The sequence below is a fragment of the Dermacentor albipictus genome, chromosome 3, assembly GCF_038994185.2.
Source record: "Dermacentor albipictus isolate Rhodes 1998 colony chromosome 3, USDA_Dalb.pri_finalv2, whole genome shotgun sequence".
NCBI lineage: Eukaryota > Metazoa > Arthropoda > Arachnida > Ixodida > Ixodidae > Dermacentor > Dermacentor albipictus.
Window position 1 is genome coordinate 23,799,115 of NC_091823.1, and position 17,886 is coordinate 23,817,000.

The 17,886-nt window shown below is 46.5% G+C and overlaps 1 protein-coding gene across 10 annotated transcripts in view; it reads right to left on the minus strand.

Annotated features, from left to right (window-relative positions):
- Positions 1 to 17,886, minus strand: part of syd (JNK-interacting protein syd) — a 95,805-nt gene that overhangs the window by 13,120 nt on the left and 64,799 nt on the right. For all 10 annotated transcript variants that reach the window (XM_065434321.2, XM_065434320.1, XM_065434324.1 and 7 more), the window contains 5 exons: positions 16,559 to 16,600; positions 14,328 to 14,583; positions 12,319 to 12,399; positions 8,504 to 8,571; positions 7,126 to 7,274 (listed from right to left, as the gene is read on the minus strand). In XM_065434321.2, coding sequence (XP_065290393.1) covers positions 7,126 to 7,274; positions 8,504 to 8,571; positions 12,319 to 12,399; positions 14,328 to 14,583; positions 16,559 to 16,600 — 596 coding nt within the window. The remainder of the gene's footprint in view (positions 1 to 7,125; positions 7,275 to 8,503; positions 8,572 to 12,318; positions 12,400 to 14,327; positions 14,584 to 16,558; positions 16,601 to 17,886) is intronic.

Sequence of the window (17,886 nt, forward strand, 5' to 3'; positions counted from 1 at the left end):
ATTTTCTGTTAATTAGAAGTGAAGTGCTGGTCCCGTCAGTTTTGCATGTAATCCTATAGAATAAATCGCTCGATAATTCGAAGTCCTCATCCAGTAATATTGTTTGATTGGAAGTTAATATTCAGCCGGGATCCTCGAGGTGACCGTCATTCTTTGGTAGAATGTGCAATTTTTCAAGTGTTGCAACAGTTCCGTGCTCCGCGTTGGTGTCATCGCCACCGCAGCCGCCCACAACGCCATCCTTCTTGGAGCAGCGCGATTATTCATTGCTACGGCTGCCGTGGGCTCCGCGATCAACTCCGGCAGGAGGCGAAGCGGCTCCCGCCGGAGGCCACGCACGACTGCCGCGCGTGGCCGGAGCTGATCGCGGAGGCCACGCGGGTGCCATAGGTGCACGCAGCGCTGCATACTGGCAGTGGCAAGATTGTGCGAGATTAGTCTTGCAGCGTGTGCAGCGTATGTCGAGGCGTGTGTTGGTCGAGTGCTTTTGTGCGGGAAGCTCGTAGGCTAGGTTGTTCCACGAGTGATTCGGAATTGACCGTACCTAGTCGCGCAGTTTATAGCCATGGCAAACCGTGGCTCTTATCGCACGCTCGACCTGGCAACGAAAGTCGAGGTTTTGAAGAAAGTTGAGAAGGGAGGTGCCGCCAAACAAGACATAGCGCAGAAGTAAGGGATCAAGCCGAACACGCTCTCAAATTACATCAAGAACAAGCGCACAATAATGGATGCATTTGAGAACGACAAGTTCAAGACTTCTCGGAAGCGAATGCGCACCGGCGCTTACCTAGAGTTGGAGAAGGCCCTGCTGGTTTGGATTAGGGAGGCTAGGAGCAACAAACTTCCTCTCAGCGGAGACATTGTTGCGATGAAAGCCCGAATGCTTGCAGCAATGTTGGGGATCGATGACTTCGTTTCGTCAGATGGATGGCTGATGCGCTTTAAAGATCGCCATGACCTGGTTTTCAAGAGCGTGTGTGGTGAAAAGGCGTCCGTTAACCAGGAAACATGCGCCACGTGGAAGAACGGAAAGCTGCGTGAATATCTCGCCGAATACAGACCGGAAGACATCTTCAATGCAGATGAGACTGCACTCTTCTATCGGCTTCTACCAGAGAAGACCCTGACATTCAAGGGCAACGACTGTGCAGGGGGCAAACGCAGCAAGGAGAGAGTGTCGGTGCTGATCGCGGCAAACATGACTGGCACGGAACGATGTCGGTTACTTGTGATCGGGAAAGCCGCGAAGCCGAGATGTTTTAAACGCGTGAAGACGCTGCCTGTGGACTATGAGGCGAACAAAAACGCGTGGATGACGGCCGAAATCTTCAAGAGCTCGATAAGCATATTGGACCGCAAGTTTGCTGCTTCGAACCGCAAGGTATTGTTCCTTGTCGATCACTGCAGTGCTCACGTGAATGTGCCAGCCTTGAGTGCAATACGCCTCGCATTTTTGCCTGCAAACACAACGGCTGTTTTGCAGCCAATGGACCAAGGCATCATCATCATCATCATCATCATCATCATCATCATCATCATCATCATCATCAGCCTGGTTGCGCCCCCTGCAGGGCAAAGGCCTCTCCCATGCTTCTCCAACAACCCCGGTCATGCACTAATTGTGGCCATGCCGTGCCTGCAAACTTCTTAATCTCATCCGCCCACCTAACTTTCTGCCGCCCCCTGCTACGCTTCCCATCCCTTGGGATCCAGTCCGTAACCCTTAATGACCATCGGTTATCTTCCCTCCTCATTACATGTCCTGCCCATGCCCATTTCTTTTTCTTGATTTCAACTAAGATGTCATTAACTCGCGTTTGTTCCCTCACCCAATCTGCTCTTTTCTTATCCCTTAACGTTACACCTATCATTCTTCTTTCCATAGCTCGTTGTGTCGTCCTCAATTTGAGTAGAACCCTTTTCGTAAGCCTCCAGGTTTCTGCCCCGTAGGTGAGTACTGGTAAGACACAGCTATTATATACTTTTCTCTTGAGGGATAATGGCAACCTGCTGTTCATGATTTGGGAATGCCTGCCAAACGCACCCCAGCCCATTCTTATTCTTCTGATTATTTCCGTCTCATGATCCGGAACCGCCGTCACTACCTGCCCTAAGTAGATGTATTCCCTTACGACTTCCAATGCCTCGCTGCCTATTGTAAATTGCTGTTCTCTCCCGAGACTGTTAAGCATTACTTTAGTTTTCTGCAGATTAATTTTTAGACCCACTCTTCTGCTTTGCCTCTCCAGGTCAGTGAGCATGCATTGCAATTGGTCCCCTGAGTTACTAAGCAAGCAAGTCCCTGAGTTACTAAACACAACAATCAAAGGCATCATCAAGAATGTTAAAGTCCTGTACAGGCAGCACCTCCCCGAGCGCATGATTTTGTGTATGGATAGCTCCACAAAGTACGATGTGAGCCTGCTTAGTGCCATCCACATGTTGGCGTGAGCATGGGATCGTGTGAAGCAAAAAACAATCGCGAACTGCTTCAGGGCTTGCGGTTTTGTGGCAGCTTCTTTGGAGGATGCCTCTGAAATTTCAGCGGAGGAAGCATCAACAAGCGAGCTTGACGGCACTGATTTTGGTGATGCTCTTGGGAACGTCAATTTTGAAGATTACGTCGCCGTAGACAAGGCGGTCGAAACGTGCGGTGCGCTGACGGATAGTGAAATTGTAGAGATTATTTGGCCCCAGGAAGCGACCCAAGAAAGCGACGATGACGTTGAAGGCGAGCCGCAACCTAAGGCTGCCGATGTAGCTGCGGGCCTTGCTCTCGCGGAGCGCTTCTTTGCGGCTGAAGGTAACGCGGAAGAAGCGTTCCGCCACGTCTACAGCCTGCAGAACTTGCTTTCAGCAGCACGATTCGGCAAGAAGAAGCAAAGCAAGATGACCGACTATTCTTCTTAGAGAAAATACTCGATTTCGCCACAAATAAAGTGCTGTTTTTTGTGTTTTGTGCTTAATTGGAAGTTCGTTTAATTCGAAGTTTTTTGCGGTCCCCGTGAACTTCGTATTAGCGGGAGTCTGTAGCTGCACACGCTTGCGCCAGATTCATGGGAGAGAAGGTATAGTACCTCTCTTCTCAGCAAGAACAGCCTTTTCACTGAATAAACATGAGAGGGACGCAAGATTCGAATCAGGACAGTCCCTGTTGCTCTGGCCCTGTCTACAGCTTGTAGTACCTTCAGACAGAATCCTTGTCCCTGTCTTGGCAAATAAGCTAATTGCCCAAACACGTGCAACAAGAAGTGAGCTGACTCCTCTACTTCTACTGTTTGCAAAGGGGATGCCCCTCTGCTTGATGATAATCAATTTTATTGTACAAGCAATAAATATTGTCTTGCACATACTGTTGTTCCGTATTATTTGCCTAAATCCACAATGTTTGCAATTTACTTTCACTACGTGTTCGCAGCCCATGCTACAAGCTGACCGCGTGTGGCTATAACCAGAGATTGCCTTTCGCACTGACTGCACACAAAGCATACCCCATAATGCAGACCACCCAAGAACTCTCACAAGTGTACCCAGTGAGCCGCAGACCACACTTCGGGAACTAGTGTGTCAAGGTTGCCTAGGCTTTCCTCAGTAAACGCTATACATTAAAGCAAATATAAGCAATAGGTAGACCGAAAAAGAACAATTAGAACAATATACAATAAGAATAAGGAATCTTAGAAATAGTGTACCAAGGGCTTAGCGTGTGCAGAAACCAAGCTCCACTGTAGTCCCTTGCCATTCTTTTGTACTCTCCTTGCATTCTTTTTGTACTCCCAGCGATTTGAGTTTCCTAACTTAAGGTTACCTATTTATACAACCCCAATAATGTAATAATATTGTAATAATGTGGGCTTGGCAGCACTGTGACAATGCAGTTCACTGACCCCCGACGCCTTTTTGCCTTACAGCTGCTCACAGTTTTCTGCTTTCCCGTTGGCGCCTACTGTTCTCCCGGAATCGCCACAAAGCCTGCGGGCACGCCCGGCTTACAGTGTGTTGGCTTGCGGGATGCAGCTGCCTGGCGGAGCGTCCTCAGTCGTGTGCCAGGAAATACCAATACCGCTCTGTGCCACCTCACATCTGCAGCCTGCTGTATGCCGTCGCGCGAGGTGTTGGCTCGCTCTACTCTCAGCGCGCTAGTACTACAGGCTGGCCAACCTCGTCTACCCTCCATACAGCACTAATAGAAACAGACCTATAATTGTCAAGTTAGCACATTTCAAAATAAAACAATGTATTCTTATAAATGCTAAACAACCAAAAGAGTCCAACCACCGCATATCAGAAGACTACTCAACTAACACTCAGCATGCACATAAACAACTAATCGAGTTTGGCAAGTCGCAGCAGAAACCTTTCAAACTTGGGTACGATAAACTAATATGGAGAACAGAACCTACAAGTATGATAACACAACAAACAGAGTTATATCAACTTCAAAGCTACCATCACGCACTACCACAAAACCAGATAGCATCCCTGTATCATTTGTTTATACTAACATTAGTAGCTTGCTGCCCAAATGCGAAGCACTCTGTAGCCTCATCAATTCTTCTGATTGTAAGCTTCTCATAATAACAGAAACGTGGCTGAATTCTACTGTCGATAACACAGAGCTTAATTCATTCCTCTCTAATTTTGACATTTTTAGGCAGGATCGCGTAGGCAAGCACGGAGGAGGTGTTCTGATAGCTCCCCATCGCAGCCTTTGTTGCTCCATTGTCAACATCACTTCACCTCTAGAAATATTATTCATATTGTGCAGTTCTTCATACCTACAACTTATTATCGGTGTATGCTATCAACCCGCCGACGCGAATGCTTCCTTCACTGTTCACTTCCACAAGGCACTGCAAACTGTTACGAAGTCATTTAGTCATTCTTTTGCAAAAAGCGCGAATAACGAGACACAGAAAGAGGCACATGACCCAGTATCTGTGTCATGTGCCTCTTTCTGTGTCCCGTTATTCACGCTGTTTTCAAAAGAATGCGTTCGTACCAACAAGCCCGGCTAGCCACTATTCTGAAGTTCATTTAGTCATGCGCAACTACTCCTCTTAGGTGACTTTAACTTTCCTGATATAACATGGTCCGAACCAGCCATAACGCAGCCTAAGAATAACCTCAAATGTAATTTTCTTAACACATGCCTCACCTTTGGTTTGACGCAGCTAGTATCTACCCCAACGAGAAAAAACGAACAGTGCTCTAACATACTTGACCTTATCTTAACATCCCATCTAGACAGTGTTTCTTCGTTAACACATCTACCAGAACTAAGTGATCACTCAGTACTGCAGGCAGAATTATCCTGGCAACTAGCTCAGAGCAAAAAAAAAAAAAAAAAGAAAATAACACTTTACGATAAAGGTGATTACATCAGTATTAACAATGCACTAAGAGAGTTTTACAGCTGGTATATTATAGATTTCCCGAAGCACACAACGGACACCAACTGGACGCTTTTTAAAAATGAAATGATTGAACTCACTGAGACTTACATACCAACTATCACCTTTACCAAGCGACCTTCGTCCCCATGGTTCAACAACACATTAAAACGACTAAACAATAAAAAGAAAAGATTATTTCGCAAAGCCAAACAATCCGATACCACTCCTGCCTGGGAAAAATATTACGCCAGTGAAAAGGCGTTTGATTCTTTGGCTGCAACAGCTAAACGAACCTTTTACTCAACAACACTCCCTAACATGCTGCAAAACAATCTGAAACAATTTTGGAAATACATTAACCCAAGTAACCGTAAACCATTATTATTATATGATCATGACAATAACCGTGTTGCCGACCATACAGTATCTGAAGCACTAAACTCTGTCTTCTCTTGCGTGTTCACTTCTGAACATTACAGTGACCTCCCATACTGTCTATACCTCAATCATGCAACCATGCCAGACATAACACTTGAGGCACACAGTATCACCAAGCTAATAGAATCCCTCAAATTAACATCCTCGGCTGACATCGATGGAATCAATTCCAAAATGCTTAAGAACACTGCGCACATCTCTAGTATATTTTTGTGTCATATCTTTCAGCAATCATTCTCATCTGGAGTGGTGTTGCAAAACTGGAAAATAGGTAACATAATTCTAGTACGAAAAAAAGGATCATCATTCTCCAAGACAGCTTAAAGGAAAGCATTAACCCTTTTAGGATCGATTTTGTGCACCATATGCAACCACCCAGGGTCGATATTTTTTTTTATTGCAGATGTCAATTCTTCTGAGTGGCCTATTTCGAAAAAATTTACAGTAATTTTTCTAGGGTGACCGTAAAGCGAGAACAAAAATATTTTACGTTAGCATATATGTACTCTTTATTCATGAATAACAACAATAAGAAAAGGAAATAAACTTATAAGAATTAAAAATTTGATGCATTGTTATAGTTCAAGGCTTAGAACATGCGCACACGAGAATATCTTTCAGGTCTCAAATGTTCCTGCTCTTACACTAATATTTACGTCTACGGCGTAATCGAACTGCATAGGTGAGCACACTCAAAAAAACTGTGTGGTTGTGTGCTCGTCAAAAAAGCAAAATGTGTGACAAACTTCCGATAATCTTTATCTTATCGCCAACCAGATGCAATTAGATATTGTGAGTCTCCCCCCAAAAAAGAAAAGGAAACCTCACCCTTGGGAGCACTAAATGAGCAAGCAACAGGTGGCTGCCCTTTGAGCGATTAGTCAGCCATCAGTTTTGCGAGTGCAAGAAGCCGAAACCACCCGCGGAACAAAACCCAAACCGCCGCCCGCCCACGCGCACGCCAATGCGTGAGCGGTAGTATATAGACGCGCCGGAGCGAACTAGCTCTAAAACAAACCATGCAATGAAAACCGAGAGAGGGAGGTGCAAGAAAGAAATTTCCTGTATTCCCACATAGTGGCAGCAGATGCTAGGAAAGAAAAAATGAGCAAATTGGCACGCTTTTTAAACGTACAGACAGCGCCGTAAATATACAGCATTGACCATTTTGGACTTGTTAATGGCACCATATTTTTACATTATTGACCCTGAAAGTTTTAAGATGCAAACATGTGAACATTCATTTTCTCTTTCAAGCAACCCCAATTAATTGCTCCACATTCAAACTGACCTCTACAGTGAGTGTCTTGGGGTGGACCACATGTATCCGGTTCCTATAGCCGCACCAAACCTTTGTATGGGCAACTGTCGTACACCGAATCGAGTGGTGTGGCTTCCCAAGGTCGAGTAGGTGGTAGTTCCTCAGGTCCCACTGGCCATCTGAGTGAAGGACATAAATTCAGCAACACACACTTTGAGCAGGTAGCACTACATCACAGTTTTTTCTTATTTTTGTTGATGTTTTATGGGAACAGTACAAGCTACATATGTAAGGTTTACAGAAGTCACTGGTGGACTTAACAGGCAGAGCTCAGTGGTCATCTAAAACATATTGTCAATGACTATCAGTGACATTCAAAAAGAAGCAAAGCATACAAATGCACTTATATATGAAAATGAGAGCATGAACCAACACCAATTCAATTAGAGAAGCTGCCAAACAATAGAAGAATGTACGTAAATACAAGAATATTTGTATGCACAATAAATAATGAATTTATTCCTTATTTGATTTTCATTGAGTGTTTCCTTATGTGATCAAATCATACATTAGAGCGACACAAATATTTCTATAGATAACATGATCATCTCATACGAAAAAAACAAGAAAAACAAGCCTTGCCAATGAAATTGCTAAGCAGGCATGTACAAAACATTAAATTATTTCGTCCACATTTACATGGACATGGTCGTCTGAATAGACAATGCATGAAACAAGCCGGAAGCTGTTATAAGATAGCCAATACCTCCCAAGAAGAAGTTAGGCACACTATATAACATTGCAAGCAGCAAACATGTTACAACAAATGTACAGCAGCATAGGATTGTTACCTCAATCAATATTACTACAGATGAAAATGATAACCACATAGACCATACGTTTTAGCTTTTGCATACCTATTCCTTGTGCGGCACCACATTGCATGGTCACACCTACTTTATGCTATGCAATAACTGCAACTACATCTTGGTCAAAACACTACTGAAGATTCAAGCAGAAGAAATTAAATTATGGGGTTTTATGTGCCAAAACCATTTTCTGATTATGAGGCATGCCGTCATCAGCGACTCAAAAAAATTTGGACCACCTGGGGTTCTTTAATGTGCACCTCAATCCAAGATCACGGGTGCTTTTACATTTCATTCTCATTGAAACGCGGCCACCGTGCTTGGGATTCGATCCTCCAACCTCGTGCTTAGCAGCCCAACATCATAGCCGCTAAGCAACCGTGGCGGGTGAAGATTGAAGCAGATTACGTACAGTGTATATTTTGTTGGTTGTAATAGCAATGTGGAAGGCACAGCATCAAAAGAAATATGTTTATATATGGAATATATTAGAAATGTGTTTTGTGCAAATACAGCTTAAAAGCTAAAATGCAGCATACCTTGCTTTCTATGGAATATTGCAACAGTGCCGTCAGCCAAGGCTGCAAACACACGACCCTTGACATGGCTGAAAGAGAAACAATTGCACAGAGATAATGTTAAACCAGTTGTTTGAGCATGCTTGAAAATGTGCTTCATTCAGCACAACCAGCAGTAGCATTATTCCTCAAAGATAATGAATTCTATGCACGTAAGAGAACCCAACAAAAACATAGTTATATTTAACGTAAATTGGTGATGCCATTTCTCATTGTAATGTTGAAACACAGTGCACATCATGTGTCACTCAGATGATGGCAGACAACAGCAGCATATTATGGCAATGTTATGTTGCACCAAAATACCTCCCTCCCTCCCTCTCCCTCTCTCTCCCCCTTTTTCTATCTCTTAACCCTTTCGCTGTCACGGACGTACCGGTACGTCATCGCGCTTCCCACCCACAGTGCCACTGACGTACCGGTACGTTCTCTATCGTGCGTTCAAAATTTCGCGCCTGAGCGCAAAGCTGGCGCTCCTGGGTTGGCCACGCTATCTGTTGACTCTTTCTAAAAGTTCGTATATTCGCCCCGACCTGTGTTACTCCATGTATTGAAGAGTACAGCGCGACTGCCACTCCCCACTTTCTCTTTGCTGAGTGGCGCGGTGGCTCCGTGTTCGCTGTATCATGCGTCGCGCGCGTGTGGTTATGGGTTCAAGGGTTGTTCTGCAATCTCCGCTGGTTTGAAGGTTTTTATTTTTCTTCTGTTGGTGTGCCTGCTACGACGCGTCAAGTTCAGGCGCACATGCCGTTGCCTCTCCGAAAAGAGTGACTCGTTGCTGCTTTCGCTCTCTCGCTGCTCTTTCGCTCTTGCAGCAGTAAACGTAAAGCCCTTCGAACTTTGTTTAGCCTTTTTCCATCTCTCTCTGTCATCTTGATCTCGCAACGTCCCATTTATCTCCGTTGTGCGGGCGACTGAAAGCGCATCCTCCCTGCGCCCGATTACTTTCGGATGGCTCAGCGCGCGGGACCTTCGTCTGCTCATTGGAGCGGTGGCTCAATTCCGATTCAGAATACGAGCCGAGCTCGGATTCGGACTCGGACAGAGTCGCATGCGAGGAAGAGGGTTCCGCATCGTCAGATTCGGATGTTGAAGGGATTTTATAGTCAGGCTGATGATGATGATGATGTTTACTAACAACAGCTGCAGAACAGTGAAATGTGTATATTGCATTGACTATGTTATTTGTATACCAATCATAATCAAAAATAAATTGCTATGTGCATTCCCTGTTATGCTCGTTCCCTGAAACCAAGCCGACACTGGGGGTGCGTCACGGTCAGAAACGTCCGACAGCGAAAGGGTTAAGAGGCATGGCACTGCTGCAAACAACACACATATTTCTGATCTATACAGAACACAACAGCCCAGTAATGCCACAAATGTGGTATCGTAACTGTGTGTACCACAAAGTGCATCCTCTGTGCAAAGTGTGAGCATGAAAGAGCCAACAAAATTGATAGTGGGTGTGTATATCTCGCACGTTTACCTGCCATGGTGGCGTAGTGGCTATGGCTTTGCACTGCTAAGCACTAAGGTCAATGGATCAAATCCTGGCCATGACAACTGCATATTGATGAGAGCAAAATGCAAAAATGCGTGTGTACCGTGCAGTACATACAGGTGGCCCCTGCGGCTCCATGATGCCTCTGCCACATCATGGCTGTGGTTTGCCCTTCCACTGGTTGCACTACCGTCACCACGCCTGAGGAAGCTGGAGCAGCAGCATCGATCGGTCAGCAGTGTGGCTCTGCCTTGGGCTTCCTCAGACCTCACAAGTGGTTGCCACTCTTGCCGAGGCAGGAGTATGGCCCCTGTCACTCCTCTTCCTGCAACAGGGGCTGCGGCACATTGACCGCCTACACTGGGCCGCAGATGGCCGTACCCTCCTGGCACGCCTACGCTTCCGGCCCTCGTCACAGACGTGGCAGCTGTACTGCCTCTATGAGGAGGTCGTAGGGAACACGCCAGCAAAAGCAATGGAGCCATCCCCACCAGTCCAAATCACCACAGTGCTACCGGGCGTCTGGACGAGGTGCTCCACAATCTGTGCCCTCCAGCAGACAGCAGCCTCTCTCCTCCCGGGAGGCATGGGGACCATTACCACCACACCTTCGTCGATGGCTCGGTGGTACCAGACACAGGCTCATCAATGGCTGCCTGCGTAGCACCTGCTCTGCAGAAGAGCAAGCTGGGTCGCCTCCCAGCACAGGAGAGCTCAAAAGCAGCGGAGGTAGCAGGCCTCCACCTTCACGTTGACCTTCTCAAGGAGGAGCTGCCAGCGACCCCGGCAGCCATCTTTGGAGACTCCAAGGTGGCTCTTCTCACCCTACTCTCGACCAGGTTAACGGCACTCCAAGAGGTGGGCGGCTTGGTGTACCTGCACTGGCTTCCAGCCCACATGGGGATCACAGGCAACGAGAAGGCTGACACCTTTTCAAAGAGCGCCCACCACTCTGCGGTCCCTCTCAGCCTTGCAGTGACAAGAAGACTTCGCACAGCATAGGTTGCGACGGCATCTCCTGGCTTGCCACCTGGACAAATGGATGTCCCTGGCCACCCTCCATGGCCATTTCCACAACGTGGCCTTGCTCACTGGGAGACTTCGCTCTTGCTGTGCCTGAGGGTCAGCTGCTGCTAGACAGGGGCACGTCGCTACCAGCTTGGGCTCGCTGCTTCACTGGCCTGTGGCTCCCGTGGGGAGTCTGAAACCCTGGGACACCACCTTGTGCCTGCACGGCATACCTCCAACATCGAGGCCGGCTCCTTCAGGAGTCTGCCGCCTGGGCCTTCCTGCTGCCAGAGAGGACATCCTTTTCCCCTCCCACTGTAACCAGCTTCCAGCATTGCTCAGCATCATCGAATTCCTCGACTCGACGGGGCTCTCGGCGAGACTGTACCGCCTATTAGGCAACTGGTTCCCAGCACCCTCCCCAAGTCTGCCAAACCATGCGGTCCTCCCATGGCTCCTCATGACCGATCTGTCACTGGCTGACAAGGCCTACCATTCTGACCAGCCCCACTGATCTCCAGCCTACCAGTTTGCTTCGCCCCCGCCTTGGCGACAACTTCTTCTTCTCATATCCTATCGTCTTTTCCCCCCACTCTCCACCTCTCAGTTGGCACTGAGCCATGCTCCCTCATGGGCTGCAGAAGATAGTGCTAACCTTTTCCTTCTTCATAAAGAACCACTTCTATCTCTACCATGCAATGGGTGCGTGTTAAAGAATGCTAGGTGGTCAAAATTATTCAAGAGTCCCCTGCCATGGCGTGTCTCATAATCAGAACGTGGTTATGGCACATAAAACCCCAGAATTTATTTATTTTTGGAGCTTTTATTCAAGCAACATTAAGTAGAGGGAGACAGTTCTTTATTGAAGAGCAGGGAGATCTGTTGTCATGCTTTGTAACTGCTTATAAGCCACTTTGCATGAGGTACAACAAACGGAATGGAAGGGCAATGGGAGCAAGAAGTCAGGGAAAAAAAATCTGGTATTTTACGTGCCACAACAACGATCTGATCATGAGGCACACCGTAGTGGCAGACTTCAGGTTAATTTTGATCATATGGAGTTTTTTAACATGCACCTAAATGTAAGTACAGGAGTGTTCTTGCATTTCGCCGTTTATCAAAATGCGCCATCAGGTTTGAACCAACAACAATGCAAGTCAGAAACAAGAAAAGAAAGAAAGAGAGAAAAATAGGTGACCATGGTATTTCCACAAGATGGTGAAAATAAAATAAATTAAAATTAGGCCAGAGGCCTGGAACTTACACAATGCTTAGCACCGAGTCAGCAAGTTTAACGGAGTCTATGCATACCCTCCACTGTGCCACAGATGAATGCACGTAGATTCTGAAAAGAAAAAGAAGAAAAAGATGCCTTATATTAGGCCCAGCATACATCTACAGTCAAACACATTTATAATGAACTCGATATTTCTATGAAAAGTGGTCACTGTACCAGTTGTTCATTATATGTGGACTTGCCCTTCAACACGAAAAAAAATTGACAACACTGAAGCTTGCGTCAGCAGTGACGATTCGGCATCACATTGGTCAGAAAATCGTATCTTTAGTATCTTTAGTGCGCATGCGCATTATGCAGGAGCACGCACAGTCTCTTGCGTGCACCCGCAGCTTTTCAAAAGCTGCATAGCGTCCGCTCTGGGCTGCGCAACTCTTGCGGGACATTCTCGCGTGTTCTCACGTGTCTACGAGAGCGCATTCTTCAATATGGCTCTTGCCGAAAATATGACTCCACCTTGTGGTTTGACTCTGTGGCAGCTGATATTGGCTACACAGTTCCAGAAGCTGGCATATGGCAGCGCAGAGTAGCACACTACCAGCTCCTGCGCATGCTAGTCAGCAATCCACTTCTCAACTTTTGCGTCCAGCCAACAATTGCCGTTTCGTGCGTGTGCACTTCACTACGTACGCACGACCTCGCACGCTGCATACGTAGGCGGTTGCGGACGTCCCACTAATATTGTCTTGGTATTCCTTTGCGGCAGTAGCGAAATTTCGTTATATTGAAATCGCATACGCACTTCGTTATATTGAGGTTCTAATTACATGGTGTTATGATCAAGCTGTCGGGTGCGAGAGGCATTCGCACGTACGTCCTCATGACAAGATGATTTACCTCGACCCAGAAAAGGCTGTTACGGTAAGTCTGGACCTCGACCTGTCAAGTTTGAGAAGTGCTTAAGCGGGCGTGCCCATGTCAAAATAAATGCCCTCTTCTCCAAAACTGCGTCACCCCTTTCTCCCTGAGCTGACACGAAGGGAAGGACAAAGGAAAGAAACCCAAAGGTTGGGAGTTCGCCGACGGCAAAATCTACTTCCAAAGGCTCCCCAAGACAGTGATGACCGCCAAACCGCAAGGGATAATTAAGGCCGTCATGGCCCCCGTATGACTGACCTGTCAAGTGTGAGAAGCGTTCAAGCAGACATCTCCATGTCAACATAATTGCCCTCTTCTCCAAGATGGCGTCATCCCCTTTTCCCTAAGCTGACACAAAGGGAAGGACGAAGGAAAGAAAACCCAAAGGGCAGGAGGTCGCCAACGTCAGAACCTACTTCTACAGGTTCCCCAAGAAGGCAGCGAGGACCACCAGATTACCAGGGGTAATTAAGGCGGTCATGGCCCCCGTATGATTGACCTGTCAAGTGTGAGAAGCGTTCACGCAGGCATCTCCATGTCAACATAATTTTCCTCTTCTCCGAAACGGCGTCGCCACTTTTTTCCCGAGCTGACACAAAGGGAAGGACGAAGTAAAGAAAACCTGAAGGGCAGGAAGTCGCTGACGGCAGAACCTACTTCCACAGGCTCCCCACGAAGACGTCGACAACCACAGGACCACCAGGGGTTATTTAAGGTCGTCCTGGCCTCCATGTTGATCAGAACTGCTCTAGAATTGGGAGAGTCACAACCATGTGCCAATGAAGTGAATACAATATTTTCTACTTTTTTTCATCACCACGATGCCTGGCTTTGTCGTTGTTTCCCAATTTTTTCAGTGAAGACCCACCTCACCCTGTCGAGATCGTATCAATGGTGTTCTATGGGTAAGAGGTTATGAAATACTTCGTTATATAGAGAATCTCGATATATTGAAGTTCATTATATCGAGGTTTAACTGTACATCATTATATTGAGGCTTACCTGTGTATATAATATGTAAGGGTGAACTGGTTGAGCATAGGCAGCCAGCTCAAGTACAGAAGAGGAGGAAAACTTAGCACACATATACTGTCAGAAGCCACGCATTATGTGCTCACATTCCATTTTGTGACCCCAGCCACATTGTGGGCAGAACGCTGGACATTTTCTCCAGCTGATCATATGCCAGGTGGTTGTCAGTGGGCAGTTCGGAGATGCCATCCTTGACAATGTCAGGCGGGGCACCCTCCTTCAACAGCACCCAGGGTCGCCGGGGCCCACCCATTCGTTCTTTTCCACCCTGGCTGCTTCCCCCTGGGGCAGCCAGCTCCTGGCCAGCACCAGCAGCTTTGGCCCTTTCCATTTCTTCCAGTGCTGAATAGTGAAAAAAAGAGTCAAGCCCAGTCAAGTCGAATTTTTATGACATGTAGTATTGATTCACAGTATACTACAACCATAATGAAACCAGCCTGACAATTTGCTCCGTGTATAACAAACTTCTGCCAAGAGTTTATGCAATGTGGATGCACACTAACTTGAAAGCAAACTAGGAACTAAAAATGCGGCACTACTATAAGAATAAATGAAATGCAAGCACAGGTGAACTTAAATTCCAAAAAGCAAAGGGACAAAATATACAGCCCCCAGCTCACTTGTCTAGAGTGTGGGAGCATTGTGCTCTGGCATGAATCAGCACCTTCTAGCTAAGTGCTGCTGGTTCAAGTCTGTTTTGTTTCTGTGCATGCACTGCCTAATGAGCCTGCCTGGCAAAGGTGACAGCTGCATTGATGAATTATGGGGAGCACACAGGAATGAGGCAACGCCTTTGTGTGGCTCATCTTAAGAGAGCAAGGTGTGAAAGGAAATGAGGACTGAAAAACAAAAGTGATGAGAAAAGTACCTTTGCAGTCCAGCTGTTCAGTGCTCACCCAACTACTTTCATCGTTGCATCCTTGTTTCTGCTGGGGCTTTGTTTTCATATAATTAAAACATATCAACTTTCCTAAGAAGCACTAGGGCACCCTTCCTGTAAGATAGGCTGACTGACAAGCTCAAGCTAGGTGAAAAAAAGAAGAAGACTCATGAATAGACAGGTGCCCCTTTGGTAGTGTATAATTCTGAGTAACACACGCAGTATGTATTGAACCACAGTATGCACTGACAAACATCAAAACACACTGTTCCCATTGTCTAAACAAGTACGCTCGAAGCTATACACACAATGAAGAAGCATTTGAACATGAATTATTCCACAAACCACCATAAATAGACAATAATGAGAGCAAAAATGCTTTCACACACACAATCTGGTATGCAGCAATATGTATACATAACTATCAGGTACTCTGAAGCACCCATAGTGTGGTTGAATTTTGGGGTTTTATGGGCAAAAACCATGATTTGATCATCAGGCACGCCATAGTGGGGGTCTCCGGATTAATTTTGACACCAGGGATTCCTTAGCATGCCCCCCAATGCACGGGACACAGGCGTTCTTGCATTTCACCCCTATCAAAATGCGGCTGCTGTGGCCAGGATTTGATCCAATGACCTTTTGCTTAGCAGCGCAACACCATAGCCTTGCTAAGCCAGCGTGGTGGGCACAAATGGTTTCGTCCGGCTCCAGATATAAAAATGCATTCCTCTGCCAAGTTAGCTTGCATTTGCACAGTTTCATGACCCAATGAGGATTTTGCCAAACGCTGTGCTCCAAGTCAACACTATGCTGGGTAATCTTGATGTCAATGACAATTTTGATGATCTCCATCCCCTGAATTCTGTCGTGTTTTACTACAAGCATGTGATATTGAACACAACATGGCCATAGCTGCAATAGCTACAATAAGAAAGTGTTAACGGAATTGACTGCTGATGCATGGGCAACATGTGTACGTGAGGAACAATATGTGCCTCCTACTAATTTTTTTGAAGTTGGTGCACATCAGTTGTGTGACTATGTGACATACTTGGTTGCCATTTACTTGCCAGTGAACTTTCCACTTGTCGTTGAAGAAAACCATAACACATGCTCTGCTAGGATGAACGGTAAGACACAGCATGGATCACAAATCCTTGTTCGTAGCCATTCCTTAGCCCTGTCACTACAAGCAATGGCTTTTTACCATTAGTTGGCTAACTTTTTGCATAAAGGTATGACAAATGCCTTTTGTGTTGGCATGCTTTCTTTGTTTCAAGTGGCTTCCTGTTGTGAGCCAATTCCATGCTGCGCCTGTTAAACACTGAATGCTGTTTGCACGATAACACTAATTTTGCAGCTGTGCAAAACTTCCCTACAAGGTTTGCACAACTCAGCTGAAAGAAGCTGAGAAATTTCTTGTAGCACACTTACCATCAACTGCCTCTGCAACGGCTCCAGCACCTCCTTCCCCTTCTGAAGAAAGCAAAAGGTAGAGGGGAGAACTGCTTCAAATGTGCAATTTATTACAGAGGCTACACACAAATGACACACACACACACACACACACACACACACACACACACACACACACACACACACACACACACACACAAAGCCACCATTTCAAAGGTTATCTTCCATCACTTGGCACCTGCGAATCGTGATTACGACGCATTCTACAGGTACTCTGGGAATACGAGAGATTCCTTTTATAGATTAATTTTCACCACTGGGGGTTTACAAATCAACATTACACAGGCATTTTTTCATCAGACCTCCATTATGATGCAGCCACTTCAGCCAGGAATAAGATTTATAAACTTGTTAGTGAACTAGTTAACCCTTTCACTGTCGGACCTTTCTGGCCGTGACGCACCCCCAGTGTCGGCTTGGTTTCAGGGAACGAGCATAACAGGGAATGAACATAGCAATTTATTTTTGATTATAATGGGTGTACAAGTAACTTAGTCAATGCAATATGCGCATTTCAGTGTTCTGCAGCTGCTGTTAGTAAGCATCATCATCATCATCAGCCTGACTATAATATCCATTCAACATCCGAATCTGACATGCGGAACCCTCTTCCTCGCATGCGACTCTGTCCGAGTCCGAATCCGAGCTCGGCTCGTAATCTGAATCGGAATTGAGCCACCGCTCCAATGAGCAGACGAAGGTCCCGCGCGCTCAGCCATCCGAAAGTAACCGCGCGCAGGGAGGATGCGCTTTCAGTCGCCCGCACAACGGAGAGAAATGTGACGTTGATGATCAAAAAGACAGAGGGAGATGGAAAAAGGCTAAAACAAAGTTCGAAGAACTTTACGTTTACTGCTGCAAGTCGGAAGCGAGGGTGCGGCGAGAGAGCGAAAGCAGCAATCTAGTCACCCTTTTCGGAGAGGCAACGGCACGTGCACCTGAACTTGACGCGCCGTAGCAGGCACACCAACAGAAGAAAAATAAAAACCTTCAAACCAGCAGAGATGGCAGAACAACCCTTGAACCTGTAACTTCACGCGCGCGATGCATGATCCAGCGAACGCAGAGCCACCGCGCCACTCAGCAAAGAGAAAGTGAGGAGTGGCAGTCGCACTGTACTCTTCAATACATGGACTAACAAAGGTCGAGGCGAATATACGAACTTGTAGAAAGAGTCAGCAGATGGCGTGGCCAATCCAGGAGCGCCAGCTTTGCACTCAGGCGCGAAATTTTGAACGCACGATAGAGAACGTACCGGTACGTCAGTGACACTGTGGGGGGGAAGC